General features: G+C 49.4%; 2 protein-coding genes and 1 non-coding gene across 7 annotated transcripts in view; 1 reads left to right on the top strand and 2 right to left on the bottom strand.

The window, feature by feature from the left end:
- Window positions 1–14,276, bottom strand: part of MECR (mitochondrial trans-2-enoyl-CoA reductase) — a 39,063-nt gene that overhangs the window by 24,455 nt on the left and 332 nt on the right. For 2 of the 4 annotated variants that reach the window (XM_060140803.1, XM_060140805.1), the window contains exon 1: window positions 6,382–6,563. The exons of 1 other annotated variant lie outside the window; for it this stretch is intronic. In XM_060140803.1, the coding sequence (XP_059996786.1) occupies window positions 6,382–6,545 (164 nt within the window). In that variant the 5' untranslated portion in view covers window positions 6,546–6,563. Of the gene's footprint in view, window positions 1–6,381; window positions 6,591–14,276 lie in introns of those variants that run through there. One more of the 4 variants, XM_060140804.1, reaches the window with a different exon arrangement.
- On the bottom strand, window positions 4,742–4,845 carry LOC132516508 (U6 spliceosomal RNA). Its single transcript, XR_009539342.1, has one exon. It is a non-coding gene; the product is annotated as a U6 spliceosomal RNA (small nuclear RNA).
- Window positions 12,450–14,276, top strand: part of PTPRU (protein tyrosine phosphatase receptor type U) — an 83,473-nt gene continuing 81,646 nt past the window's right edge. For both annotated transcript variants that reach the window (XM_060140802.1, XM_060140801.1), the window contains exon 1: window positions 12,450–12,572. In XM_060140802.1, coding sequence (XP_059996785.1) covers window positions 12,500–12,572 — 73 coding nt within the window. In that variant the 5' untranslated portion in view covers window positions 12,450–12,499. The remainder of the gene's footprint in view (window positions 12,573–14,276) is intronic.

The following is a 14,276-nucleotide window of genomic DNA, read 5'->3' as shown; positions in this document are numbered from 1 at the left end:
AAGCTCACGGGTTCTGTGTTTCTTCGTGGTGTGCGGACACTCCCGCCTTCCTCCCTGCGCCTCTTCCGGGTTCTCTGCCTCCGAGTCATCTTGCCTTCCCACCATTCAGGACTTTTTGTTCTGTAGCACAATCGCTTTGAATGCAAGGGAATCAGAGACAGATGGCAACTTCTGCAAGTTTCTACCCAGGGTTGGCAAAGAAACCCTCTCCCTACCCTCTCAATCTCCTATTTCCCTCAACTAAGATAACCAGGAAGGTTGCAAGCCCCACAATCTTCTACAACTGCTAACATCAGGAAACTTGCGTGAAGGGAGCTGCAGAGTCTGCTGCTTAGTCTGCTGAGGCCTAACTCTCCTTGCTGCCTCAGAGAGCACAACTGGGCCACAGCAGGGGGCAGAGGCCCCGCCTGCAGCTGCTTTTCTCTTTGATGGGTAGGACGATGACCATGCAGCCCCTGCCTGCTGGGCCTCTGATTGTGTAACTAACCAATGGCAAAGGGGGCCCTTGGTGAAATCTTGTGCCCAGGACCCCTTATTTCAAGTCACATCATTGCTCCCTGGAGCAAACACTGGCGAGCAGGCAGTCCAACACCTGCTTCAGCTTCACAGACTTGCCGGAGCTGGACGATTGTTGGATCAGAGGACTCAAGCCTCAGAACCATTTCCACGGCTGCAGGATAATGTTGAGAAGGGTGCTGAGGCCTCATCCTGTCTTGGCAGGAAAGAGTGTTGTTTGGGGAGAATGAGGCAAAGAGGTGTGTAGGTTTTGAGGTACATAGAGAAGGGAGTCACTGGCACAGAAGACAGGGCGGGGGGATGGCACGCATTCCCATGTTTCCTGCTGCTGACTTTGGTCAACCCCTTTCTTTTATCAAAAAACAAATGAAAAGAATGGAATAGCACAGGGAACTATATTCAGTATCCTGTAATAATCTATAATGAAAAAGAATATGAAAAAGAATATGTATATATAACCAAATCACTTTGCTGTATACCAGAAACTGTAAATCAAACATTGTAAATCAACTATACTTCAATAACCCCCCCAAACAAAACAAAACAACAACAACAAAAAAAAAAACTGAAAAGAATGGAGACTGGAGTGATGTCCTCAATCTAACAATGAGTGGCGTGGGTGGGACTACAAGCCAGGCCAGTGCTCTTGCAGGTGGTCCCCAATGACACCCCTTGAGCCACAGATTAGCCTCATGTTATCTTTGCTTTTCCTTCTCTAAAATGAAGACCCTTCCCACGCCATCCAGGGTGGGAAAGACCTGGAATCACACCAACGTGCTTGCAGGAGCTGCTAGGAGAGGGCCGGATGGTAAGAACTTCCTCCCAGACACTCTGCACGTTGGAAAGCCCTGGTCTACGGTGCAATCCCTCAGAGGTGTGCTGCCAAGTTTCACCCTCAGAGGAAAGAATGAGGAAAAGAGGGTAGAAGGGCTGGGCCCCAAACCCGGCCGCGTCATGTGAATTCAAGAGGGAAGGTAATGTAACGGTGTCACAGGATGTGAAATCCAGCTTGAGTCTGAATCCTGCGACTTCAGGCTCGTCCCTTCTGAGCCTGTTTCCACAGATTCCTCCCTCAAAGATCACATATGAGGGCGCCCAACAAATATTCCTTAGTCAGACACACCACATTTTCTCTTCCCTCTGGGCTTCTGCCCATGCAGGTTCTTCTACTTTCCCTCCTTGTATACGGCTCACCTGATCTTCTGGGGGGACTCAACTTAGATCTCATGTCTTCAGAGAAAGCATTCTGACCACCCCGAGGGGGTAGGGTCGGGTGCTCATCTTCTGGGTGCCCACAGACTCTGAACATAGATATCATAGCACTTACCCCCTGGATCATCTCCTGGACTAGAATGTGAGCTCCTTGAGGGAAAAGCCCACAGATTATCAATCTCTGCGCCTTCAGCACCTAGTGCTCAGTAGGCCCTCGAAGAATAAATGCTGGTTCACATGGTAGGTGCACAATGAGTTCTGTCCTCTCCTCCATTCATGACCACAGAAACTAGCTCCAGGAGACAAACAAGCAAACAAATCCCAGTTCTTAGGGTGCCAAACCAGAATGCTAAATTTTTTTTCAAAGTACTGTAATTCTGGTTTAAAAACCAAGTCATTTGCACAGAGTTTTGGTTTTAAACACTGACATCAACTGTAAAAAAGAAGAAATCCCTTGAGAGTAAACAGTGCCCTACAGTGAGAACTCACCACCTATACAACCTGGGTCCCCACCACATGCTCCCCCAAATTCCATCTGGCTAAGACAGAAAGGGTATTTGTCCAAAGGTTTCACAGCTTCATTTCATTCTGTGCTAGCAGCAGGCAGGTGAGAAAGCCATGATGACTAGGATGCTGTTTTATGAAAGTGTCAGGATCCTGAAAAGGGGACGAGACAGAGGATAGCATTCCTACCATCTTCCCTGGGGGTGGGGAGGGGGCTGTGCGTCCTATGAAGAGCAGAGACTTGGGGTCACCTGAATGACCTAGAATTTCACCTTCTCTTCTGACCTATCTCCTTCCCAGTATTACACTCCATCTCACGCTCAAAAAACATTTGCTATGACTGTCATTGTTTCTTCAGGCCTATGTCTATATCATGGACCTTTAGTAAAGAAGGGACATCCTAGTTGTATGATCTTGGACGAGTGACTTTCAAGTGTCTTGAGCCTCAGTTCTCCTATCTGTAAAATGGTGATAGCAATGAGCAAACTGGGTTACTGTGATTTTTATTTATTTTTAAAATTTAATTAAAAAAATTAATTTATTTATTCTATATTTATTTTTGGCTGCGTTGGGTCTTCGTTGCTGCGAGCGGGCTTTCTCTAGTTGCGGTGAGTGGGGGCTACTCTTTGTTGTGGTGCGCGGGCTTCTCTTGTTGCAGAGCACAGGCTCTAGGTGCATGGGCTTCAGTAGTTGTGGCTCACGGGCTCAGTAGTTGTGGCACACAGGCTTAGTTGCTCTGTGGCATGTGGGATCTTCCCGGATCAGGGCTTGAACCCATGTCCTCTGCATTGGCAGGCAGATTCTTAACCACTGCCCTACCAGGGAAGCCCCTACTGTGATTATTAAAATCCATAATATACGTGGAGAACTTAGCCCAATGCCTGCCTCATGGTATGTACACAATAAATGAGAGCTGTTTTTACTATAAGATCCAGAGAACATCAAGTTCTAAAATGGGACTTCCAGGAACAAAAGGAAAGAGGACATTGGAGTTTCTTGGAATTATGTCATAGAGAATCCAGAACTCTGCATGTGGTCATGGGGACCTCTGAAAGTTCTGGAATGTTTGTAATTCTCCCACCTTTGTAATTTTCTCCTGCAGTCTTGCTTCATTTAGGTCAGCAGTTCAATTCTTTACATGAAAAAGGCCCAAGTGCTTATTTAAGGGATTCATTTTGGGCATAAAAGAAAGAAACTCTAAGAGACCAAAGGAAAAGGCCTTAGTAGAGAACAGCTGGAATGTTTGGGGCCAAGAGGGATGAAGAGAGGGACATTCAGAATGTTGACACAAGAACAGGAGGTCCCTGGAGGCCTCATTCTGAGGAGTTCTGCAACCTCTCAGATCTGAGCAGACTCTTTCTCCTTCCCTCCCTGCTGTTCCCAGAGCTCCGCCCACAGTGCAAGTATCGCAAACCACAGCAGGTCGGGGAATACTCTGCTCGGACTCTGCTCAGACACCATGACCCCACCTGGTGTAACCTGACACATCCAGTCACCAGGATGTTTAAAGGACACCTGATTCTTTCTGTGACAGCGTGGTTACCCTAAACCACCTAAGACATGACTACAAAGAAGAGAATCCCAGCCTCTGGCCTCAGTCCACACACGATCAAGTCAGGTCACCTGAATCTGGGTCAGGAGGGAAAGCTGCCCTTCAGGGGCGGAGAGAATTACTGCGTGCCTGACAATCCGTATCCACAGGGCAATGGTTTTCAACCCTGGCCTAGGCCTCAGAGTCACTTGGAGAGCTTTAAAAACTCAGATGTTTAGGGCTGTTCTAGACCTGCTACGTACCTCGGGAGTGGCACCTGGGAATACATAGTTTCCATAAGTGCCACAGGTGACTGAGATGTGAGGCCAAGCTTGAATACAATGCTTCGTGGAAGTATCATGTCTTGAACTTCCCAGAAATTATCAGGGTCCCACACAAGGAGACAAGCTGTCTTTCTTCCCTAAGTGGCATCTGCAACCAGACCGGTCTGTTCTAGCTTCCCTGACTCTCCAAGGGGAGGGAATCAATCAGGAGGCAGCTGCACTCAGCTGCCTAACCTTCCCAGGCCTTTTCTCAGGGTCCCTGGACATTGGAGACGCCTTCCTCATCACCACAGAACTCAATAAAAGGTGCACTTATTACAGAAATTAGATTCAGATTCAACAAACGTTTTTGCAGCTCCTATTTTGTGGCAGGTCCTGCACCAGACGCGTAAATGACAAGCCTGTGAGAGAGGCACTACATCGTTCCTGTTTGGGGTGCACTCTTGGAAAAAGTGTTCATCAGAACTTTACCAACTCATTACAGCAATCCTCAGGGAGTTGTCTTCCCAACATGGTGATTTATTACCTATGATCAACATACAAATTGGGGTTTATTGACTGACGTGTCTTCTCAACATTCTTTTCAATTGCTCTAATGGTGGATGTGGCTAGGCTGAGTGCATGACTGTGAAATTATCTGAGGCTTAACCCCTTTGGCTGTCAAAACACCTAGCTTGTATTTTTTTTTTTAAGTAAAAATATGGAACACTTCACAAATTTGCATGTCATCCTTGCACAGGGACCATGCTAATCTCTGTATCGTTCCAATTTTAGTATATGTGCTGCTGAAGCCAGCACTCTAGCCTGTATTTTTTTAAAAAAATAAATTTATTTATTTATGGCTGTGTTGGGTCTTCTTTGCTGTGTGCGGGCTCCTCATTGTGGTGGCTTCTCTTGTTGTAGAGCACGGACTTCAGTAGTTGTGGCACGCGGGCTCAGTAGTTGTGGTGCACAGGCTCTAGAGCGCAGGCTCAGTAGTTGTGGCGCACGGGCTTAGTTGCTCCGCGGCATATGGGATCTTCCCGGACCAGGGCTCAGACCCGTGTCCCCTGCATTGGCAGGCGGATTCTTAACCACTGTGCCACCAGGGAAGCCCTCTAGCCTGTATTTTAATCATGAAAATAACTCCTTGTTGGCCTGACCTTTGGAAAACAATCAAACCATTTGCTGGGAATCGAAGAGTTGGAAATAAGGGACTGCAAGAGAGTATGCAGGTGCTTTCTGGTGAAGAGCATTCCTTTTATTGCAGCTGATTAGCACTATGAGCTATGACTACATTGTCTCCATTTTTAAATGGGATGAAACCGAGGCTTAGAGAATCTCAGTAACTTGCCAAACACACACAGCTAGGACAGGGAGGCAAGGATTTGACCCCAGGTCTTCTGACTCCAGACCCATGCTTTTGCCCTAGCGCCACTAGTGACCCTACTAGCTCTTTTGAATGACTATAATCGCTTATGTGCAGATTTATAATCGTTGAAAATTCACATACTGTTTTTATGAGTCACACGTGAAAATCATGGGTTAAGATCCAACAGAATTTTAGGACATAATCATAAAAGTAACAAGGGCTGAGGGACTTGTCCAAGATCAAACAGCTACTAAGAGGCTGAGCCTGTATTTGACCTTAGGTCTGTATGGCTCCAAAACAGGATCTCTTTTTAACTAAAGGCACATGCACAGTGGAGAGGAAATCACACGAGACAGGACTCAGAAGCCATGGATCCCTGTCTCTGTTCCAATCTTTATTAGCTATATCACTTTGGACAAGTCCCCTGCCTTCTGTAAAATGGAAACAATGATCTCTGACCTACTTTCTGAGATGTGAAGATCCAAATGGACGAAAAAGTATTCTGAAAATTCCTTCCATAATATAGTAGAGCATAGGAACTCACGTAGGCCAGTCAGACAGACCTGGGTTCAAAAATTCCGACTCTGCCACTTACTGGCTTGTGTGACCTTGGACAAGTGATTTTTACTTCCCATGCTTCCATTTTCTCATCTGCAAAACGGGGCTAAATCAAGTACCTCCTCCAAAAGGTTGCTGTGACGATTAAATGAGAGCATCCATTTACACAGGGATTGCCCGACACACAGTACAGGATCAATGAACGTCAGCCATTACTACAATTATAACTGTGCCTCTAGGGTTTTCAACTTCCAAGCAACGACTTTCTGAGCTACCACACACGCCCTGGGCTACAGTTTCGGTCCTGTTCGCTGCCTTCCTCCTCGGGACTTGTCCCTCCCTTTCCAGTCCCCATTTTCCACAGCCCATCTTAAAACCCTCCAGGAACCCGAGCTCCCTTGCCCCATTTCGGCGCGGTGTCTTACTCGACGACCTTGGCTGGGTCCCCGTGGTGCCCATAGACCAGCGCCCGGACCCGGGAGGGCTCGGCAGATGCGGAGAAGGCGGCGGCAGCAGGTCGCCGGCGGCGGAACGCGGGGAACAGCCGCCGCCGCAGCTGAGCCGGGGTTCGCGCCCCGCAGACCCACATGCTTCCTCCGGTTAACTCAGAGCCGGACGCTGTGAGATACGTCATCTTCCAGCGACCTCGCGCCTGCGCCCCGCCCCGTTGCGTGACCACGCCCTTTGCTCCTTTTAGAAGGCCGTCCCCTTCCTCCGCGGTCCGCGCGGTGGCGCTTGGTGAGACTGACTGGGGAGCGAGGCCTGGTCGGTGGAGGGACTTAAGGGAGTCTCGGAGATTCTGAGCTTGCCAGAGTTGAACTCCTAACAAGGAGCGTCTGATACTGGCCTAAGGCTGTGTCTATGGTCTGCGATTGGTGTTTGACTTGGGGGGGAAGACATTTCACCTTCTCTGGCCTCAGTTTCTCCTCCTCCCCACCATTTGAGCGTTCACTCTGCCAGGCCCTTTAAGGCATTATCTCATTTAATCCCCGCTGTCTTCTGCTAGCATAGGGTGGCAAAGCTTACTTCCCTACACCAAGTAGAGGAGATGGATGTAAGCTGATATAGAGGCAAGAGTACTGGATTTGGAGTTAGAAGACTTAGGTTCACATCCTAGACCCTCCACTTCTTACCTTGGCCATCTCGGGCAAGTGACTGAAACTGAGTCAGTTTTCTCATTGGGGCCTAATATACTTCTTTCAAGATTGTTGTAAGGATTGGATAGAACAACAGAATAATGTTGTCGTGGACCGGATAGCACATTGTAGAATGCCAAGTGTGCTCAGATTACAAGGGAGGAATCATAAGAAGGAGAGCCCCCTCTCAGAATGCTCAGGGTGCAGTAGGATTGAATGGGACAATGGGTAAAAAGGTGTAGCCCAAGAAAGATGCTAGATCATATTATTAGTGGAAGGAAGACATGAGCGTAACTAACACCCCAGTTGAATATTAGGACATGACAGAGGGCACTGCTGGAGTCTGAAGGAGAGAGGTGTTTTGGGATTGGGGTGGGGGTGGGCACCCTTGGAGGGAGTGCTGTTGGAGCCGGTCCTGTGACTCAAAATCTTCAATATGCATGAAACTCACCTGAGGTCTCATCTCAGATCTACTGAGTTAGAATCTTGGGGAAGGGTCCAGGAATCTACATTTCTTAGAAGCTCTCGAGAATATTCTGATGGAAGTGGCCTGGGGAACAAACTTGAGGAACACTGAATCAGGACTTCAAAGGACAAGGAAGAATTCCTTTCATTGGATTTTATTGACCCCAAACTTGCCAACTTAGAGCCTTTCCTCTGAGGAAGAAAAGAAAATGTCATGATGAAGAGTGCACGTGCTGCATTCTAGCCAACTTGGCTTTGAGTCCTGGCTCTGCCACTGGACTTGGACAAGTCCATTTGATCTTGGACAAGTCACCTGGCCTCTCTGTGTTTCCACTTCCTTACCTGTAAAAGGAAGGAAATAATAGTATCTGATTCAAGGCTGTTGTGAGATATTATTCACTTGAAGCATTTAGCTCAATGTTTGGCACATGAAAGCATTTGATAAATGTTCCTGGGGGTTATTGTAAAGATTAAATGAGAAACGTCATATGTAAAACATCTAGACTGGCTCATAGTACATGCTTAAAAAGTGTTTGTACTTATTTTTATTATTAGAGAAAGTTGGTGTTCCATGGTGGGAGAAAGACTTGGTCCCACAATACACACACACACACACACACACACACACACACACACACACACACACACACACACACACACAAATACCCAGTCTTGCCTATCTTCTGTTTTCACAGTGACCCACAGTTCTACTTCTGTTGCAAGACTCCCTAGGTGACATTGAGCTGTTGACATTATCTTCTATACTAAATCGTTTCCTCTGAATATCCTGGGCATCTTAGCCAGGAAGCGTGGAGAATTACCCAGCAGGTCTTCCTCTTTGGGGGCTGGACTTAGTCCCCTGTCCATCCTGATAGGCCCAGGACATCAGCTCTCGGGTCGAACTGTGTCAACAACCTTCTTCCTGAGATTCTCTCCCTTATTTTTCCCTCCCCACTTCCTTCTTTCTCAGGCTTCCAGAATGACTTTTTTTTTTCCTAACAGAAAGACCAGATTTTGTCTTTCCCTTGCTTAAAGTCCTTCCATGATTCCTCAATACTCAGGGAGAACCATAAACTACAGTTCTTTGTAGAACACTGTGAACTGTTGATATATTAAACTTGTAAATAAAACTATGATTCTATGCTAATTCTAACATTCTTTCACACTACTAACACATTCTAAATTCTTCAGAAAAATATATGGAGGAAAAACACCTTAAAATGACAACAAAAACTTTTCCACTCGTTGTAATTAATCTACCTTCTTGCAAATTAGAAAAATATGGCTGTGGTTTTAATTCAACAGTAGGATGCCTCAGCTTGGCTTGAGGAACACCAGGGTTTCTGCAGGGGCACAGTTTGAGAACCACTGAGTGAAAGGTTCAGGCCCAATTGTCCTGGCCTTGCGTTTAAGACCCTTTGTACCCCAACTTCCATACTGTCTTTATCTCCTGCTATTGGGCCATGTAGAGACTATGATGCAACCATACCTGACACCCACCTTTCCCAGTACTTCCATGTCTTGTGCCTTTATTCAGTCTGCTCCTTCTGCCTGAAATGCTCTTCCCTGCCTTGCCTGTCTAGGAAACTCCAGGTTCAGATATCCCTTCTTTGATGTTGTTTTCCACTCCCTCAGCCTGAGTTAACCCCTGCTGCCTTTGTGTTTTCTTTGGACTGGTGTTATGACCTTTAGGACATAGTCTCTTATTTATTTATGTGCCATTTCCCCCTCCAGGCAAGAGTGGGGCCATGTTTAGCACATCTCCATGACACCAGCACCCAATATGGGGCCTGGCACAGGGTAGGCGTCATGAATATTCCATGAGTTGAAAGTGATTGAATTTCCTCATGGCCTGGCCCTGTCTATGGTGCCATCTCCTTTCCCTAGATTTGGGCCAGTGGCTCCAGGCCAAGACTTTCTGTTTCCCTTCCTTCTTCTCAAGGATTTTAGAAGCTTGTGGTCTTTTTCAAGTGGAGCAGAATGTTCTCTTTTCATCTGTCCATCTGTTACTTGTGTTCCTTTTCTCCCTCCATCACAGTCTCTGCCCATAGTCTTCCCCTGCACAAAGAGCAGAGGGCTGTGGAATCAGTCTGATCTAGGTCTGAGCTCTGAGCCCACCATTTACTAGCTGTGTGACCTTGGGGAAGTGCCTTATGCTTTCTGAGCCTCAGTTTCCACATCCCCCCAAATAGGACCAATGGTAAACTCCTGCCATGAGGCTCCTGCAAGAGTCCTCTGGAAACAGCAGCATCCTTGGTTGTTTCTTTTTTTCATCAGATGTTTCTCCTTGAGTTTCCTTTTCTGGATGATCCTTTCTGTCTCTTCTCTGCATGTTTGCTACTGGTCTCTCCCCCTAAAATGTAGGCTTCATGAAGGCAAGAACCATGTCTACATTCATTCATTTATCTAATCATCCATTCAATATTTATTGAGTGCTGACTACATGCCAGATACCAAGCAGTGGGATATAAGACAGAGTCCTTGCCCTTAGGGGGCTCATGTAGAGGTGCAGACACATAATGAATATGTCATACAGTAGGTGCTCTGTTTAAAACTACAAGAATTCCCTTCCCCCTTACTGTTTCTCTCCCCCATTTCTCTAGTATCTTACTGTCTCACATACCAGAGAATTTGCTTTTTTTGGTTGTTTATTGTTCTTGTCTTTCCATTGGAATATAAGCTCCGTGAGGGTAGGGATTTTTGTCTGTTTTATGTCTCCACTTCGGCTTAGAGTAAGTGTTGAACAGATGAATCAGTATCCAGTGTTCGTTGATTTGTTCCATATGGAAGACAGGTCTCAGCTTCTATTCAATTCAAGCCAGATGGCCTTGATTCAAATCTTGGTGCTGCTGCATACTATGCATAACCTTGGAAAAGTCACTTTCTTTCTCTGTACCTTAATTTTCTCAACTGTGTAATGAGAATAATAGTGGTGGGGATTAAATGAGTCTATGTGGGTGAAGCACATAGAAGGTGCCTGGTCTTATGTACTAATGGACAACTAGTTTGTGGTCATTGTACAAGAGCTTATACTGGGCAGATGCCCAAATGGACTTAAGCTGTGTATCCAGGGGATAGACTAGAATCAATGAGAGTCAGTGAGGGGGGCAGATTTCACGGCATAAAGAGGAAGAACTTTTTAAAAGCCAGCATTGCAAGGAGAAATAGCTGAATCCACTATTACAGTTGGAGACTTCAACATCTCTCTGTCAGAAATGAACATAGGACTTCCCTGGTGGTGCAGTGGTTGAGAACCCACCTGCTGATGCAGGGGACATGGGTTTGAGCCCTGGTCTGGGAGGATCCCACGTGCTGTGGAGCAACTAAGCCCATGCGCCACAACTACTGAGCCTGTGCTCTACAGCCCATGAGCCACAACTACTGAAGCTCTCATGCCACAACTACTGAAGCCCACATGCCACAGCTACTGAAGCCTGCATGCCTAGAGCCCATGCTCCGCAACAAGAGAAGCCACCGCAAGGCGAAGCCCGTGCACCGCAACGAAGAGTAGCCCCCACTCGCCACAACTAGAGAAGCCCATGAACAGCAACGAAGCCCAACGCAGCCAGAAATAAATAAGTAAATAACTAAATAAAAAGAAATGAACATATCCAGCAGGCAGAAAATCAGAAAGGACATAGTTGAACTCCACAACACCATCAATCAACTAAATATAGAGGTCATCTAAAGACTACTTCATCCAACAACAGCAGAATACACATTGTTCCCAAGATCACATGGAGTTTTCACCAAGATAGACCACCTACTGGGCCATAAAACACACCTTAACAAATTTAAAAGAAAAGAATCATACAGTGATTGCTCTCAGACCATAGTGGAATTAACTAGAATTCAATAACAGAAAGAAAGTTGAAAAATCCCCAAATACTTGGAGATTAACACACTTCTAAATAACACATGGGTCAAAGGAGAAATCTCAAGAGGAATTTTAAAATTTCAAACTAAATGAAAACTGAATGAAAATGAAAACACGACTTATCAAAATTTGTGGGATGTGGGGAAAGCAGTGCACAGTGGGAAATTTATAGCACTGAATGCATATATGAGAAAAGAAGAAAGATCTGCAATTGATCGTCTAAACTAGCTTCTGCCTTAGGAAACTAGAAAAGGAAGAGCAAATTGAATGCCAAGGAAGCAGGAAAACAACAAAAATTAGAGCTGAAATCAGTGAAATGGAAAATCAATAGAGAAAAATCAGCCAAACCAGAAGCTGGTTCTTTGAAAAGATCAATACATCGATAAGCCTCTAGCCAGACGAAGAAAAGAGAGAGGACACAAATTACTAATATCAGAAATGAAAGGGGGACATCACTACGGATCTCATGAACTTTAAAAGGATGGTAAAGCAATACTATGAACGACGTTAAAAGCTAGCTTTCCCAAAGACCCCACCACCGCTTTTGGTAGGTGATGAGCTCCCTGTCCTTGGAGGTATGTATGGATGCGCATTTGACGGGATCTAGGTAGAGGGGATTCAAGCGTTGGATGGGACTGAGAGGCCGGGTGTCCCTGGTCTCTGTCCTGGAGAGCTGTGTGGGAGCTAGGCGCGGGCAGTGAGCAGAGGCGTGGACCTGCTCACCTAAGAATGTCGGTGCCTGGTGGGTGCAGAGGCTGGTGGGCGTCCGGGCCCAGCCCGGGATCTCCAGGGGGTCCGGGAGTGGGGGAGGGGCGCACCAGGGCCGCGGGCCACCGAACCGGGCAGCGGCGCGCGCGGCTGCCAGCAGGGGGCGCCTCGAGACCGAGGAACGCGCGGCCGAGCCTGACGTCAGCGCCCCGCTTGCTTGGGCTCCCGCTCTGGACTCGGCGCCAGTCCCGCTCCGCGCCGCGCCGCTTCGCTCCGGCTCTGGCTCTCCTCGGGCCCGGCTCGGGCTCCGGCGGCTGCGCCCCCCGCGCCGGGCCCCCGGAGCAGGCTGCGGGCACCATGGCCCGCGCCCAGGCTCTCGTCCTGGCGCTCACCTTCCAGCTTTGCGCGCCCGAGACCGAGACTCCGGCAGGTAAGCGCGAGTCGGTCGGACCCAGCTTGCCCCGCGGAGCCCCCGGCGCCCGTGGCGTAGCTCGAAAGAAAGTGGGAGTGTTGGGTGACCGGACGTTGCGAGCCTGCTCCCTGTGTGTCTGAGTGTGGGATGTGCGATCGTGTGCTCAGGGTGTTGTGTGCCTGCGAATGGTGTGTGTCCTGAGTTATGTGCAAGAAGAGGTGCTGTGTGTGTTGTGTGTCCACGAGTATGTTGAGGTGAATGTTGTGTGCATCGAGGAGGCATGGGGTGTGCGCTGAGTGTCTTGTGTCTCTGCCACTGTGTAGTGTGTGTGGGGCCAAGTAGGACTGTGTGCCTGTTGTTTGTACATTTGAGTTTGGTTGTGTGGCAGGAGTTGTGTCTGTTAATGTGCTGCATTTGTGGGCATTTTGTGTGCCCTAGCCCGGAGTGTTGCTTGCTGTGTGTCCGAGAATGGCTCGTGTGTTTGTGTTCTGCGTGTGGCGAAGAGTGCTCTGTGGATTCTGCCCGCGTGTGGAGCAGGGAACGCGTGTGCGGTGTGTGTGCTTGTGAGATCCGTGTACGTGTGTGAAGGCGTGGGAACGGGTCCGGAACGTGTGTGTCCGTGCGCCGTGTGCGCAATGTGTACGTGTGGGAGTGTCTGGGGTTGGTGGTGTGCGCCGCCGGGGCGCTGCGCGGGTCCGAGTGAATGCCAAATGTGCCGGGAATGCGTGTGTAGGAGCGTGTCTGGAACGGATGTGAGTGTGTTCGTGCGTGCTGGCTGCGTGTCCGGGAATGTTGCGAGTGTGGTGCGCGCCTGGGCCGTGGCTGAGTGTGTGCACGGGGCCCGGGGCCGCCCGAGGGGGCGGTGACAGGGTGTGTGTGTGTGTGTGTGTCCCTCGGGTGTGCGTGTGGGGCGCGCGGGCCCGGAACAAGTTGTCGTGGCGGCGCCCCCTCCCTTCTCCTCCCCTCCCCTCCCGGGTCGGGCCGGGCCTGAGGCTCGCCAGGGAGGGATGGGGGCCCGGCGGCCGCCGACTCCGACATTTCGGGCTGTTTGTTGTTTCGCAAGTTCGGCGCGGCGCTGGCTGGCGGCAGATCCGAGGCGGCGCCGGGGCTGCGGGGCGCCCGGCCCGGGACTGGGGAGGGCCCGGCGCGGGGGGGTGGCGGACGCGGGGGGCCGGGGGGCGCGCCGAGGCCGGCGGGAGGGTAAGGCCGGGCGCCCGGGCGCTCCTGCGGGGGCCGGGCCGTGGCTGCTCCAGGGCAGCTGGCTGGGGGTGAGTCCGGGCAGGCCGGGCCTGGCTCTGGGCGGCCGGACGGCGCCCCCTCCCGTAGCGCGCTGGGGGCGCCGCGAACGCAGGGGTCTCCCGGGACACCCCCTCAGTCGACTCCGCAACTTTGTGCGGCCTCCCCGCCGGCCGGGACGGCCGTGAGTGTACGTGTGTGAGCGTGTGTCTCCGGGCTTCTGTGTGCTGTATGACTGCGCTGTCTCTGGGTGTGTTTTGGAGTCTGGAGTCTTTTGGGCTGTGTTGTGTGTGTGTGTGTGTAATTGTACGTGTGATAGCGTTTCTGAATGTGTGTATCTAAAGCTGTGTCTGTGTACCCGTGTGTGCTGTGGACCGTGTGTAGTCTGTGTGTGTGTTGGTGTGTCTGTCCACCCCCTTCCCAACCCCCCATCCTACCCTGAGGCCTGGGATCCCAGACTGCGGCCCTCTTCTGCTGAGTTGCGCC

The sequence above is a fragment of the Lagenorhynchus albirostris genome, chromosome 2 (assembly GCF_949774975.1).
Source record: "Lagenorhynchus albirostris chromosome 2, mLagAlb1.1, whole genome shotgun sequence".
In the NCBI taxonomy this organism is placed as follows: Eukaryota; Metazoa; Chordata; class Mammalia; order Artiodactyla; family Delphinidae; genus Lagenorhynchus; species Lagenorhynchus albirostris.
Note: the sequence above shows the minus strand (reverse complement) of the source record. Positions and strands in the feature narration are given on the sequence as shown.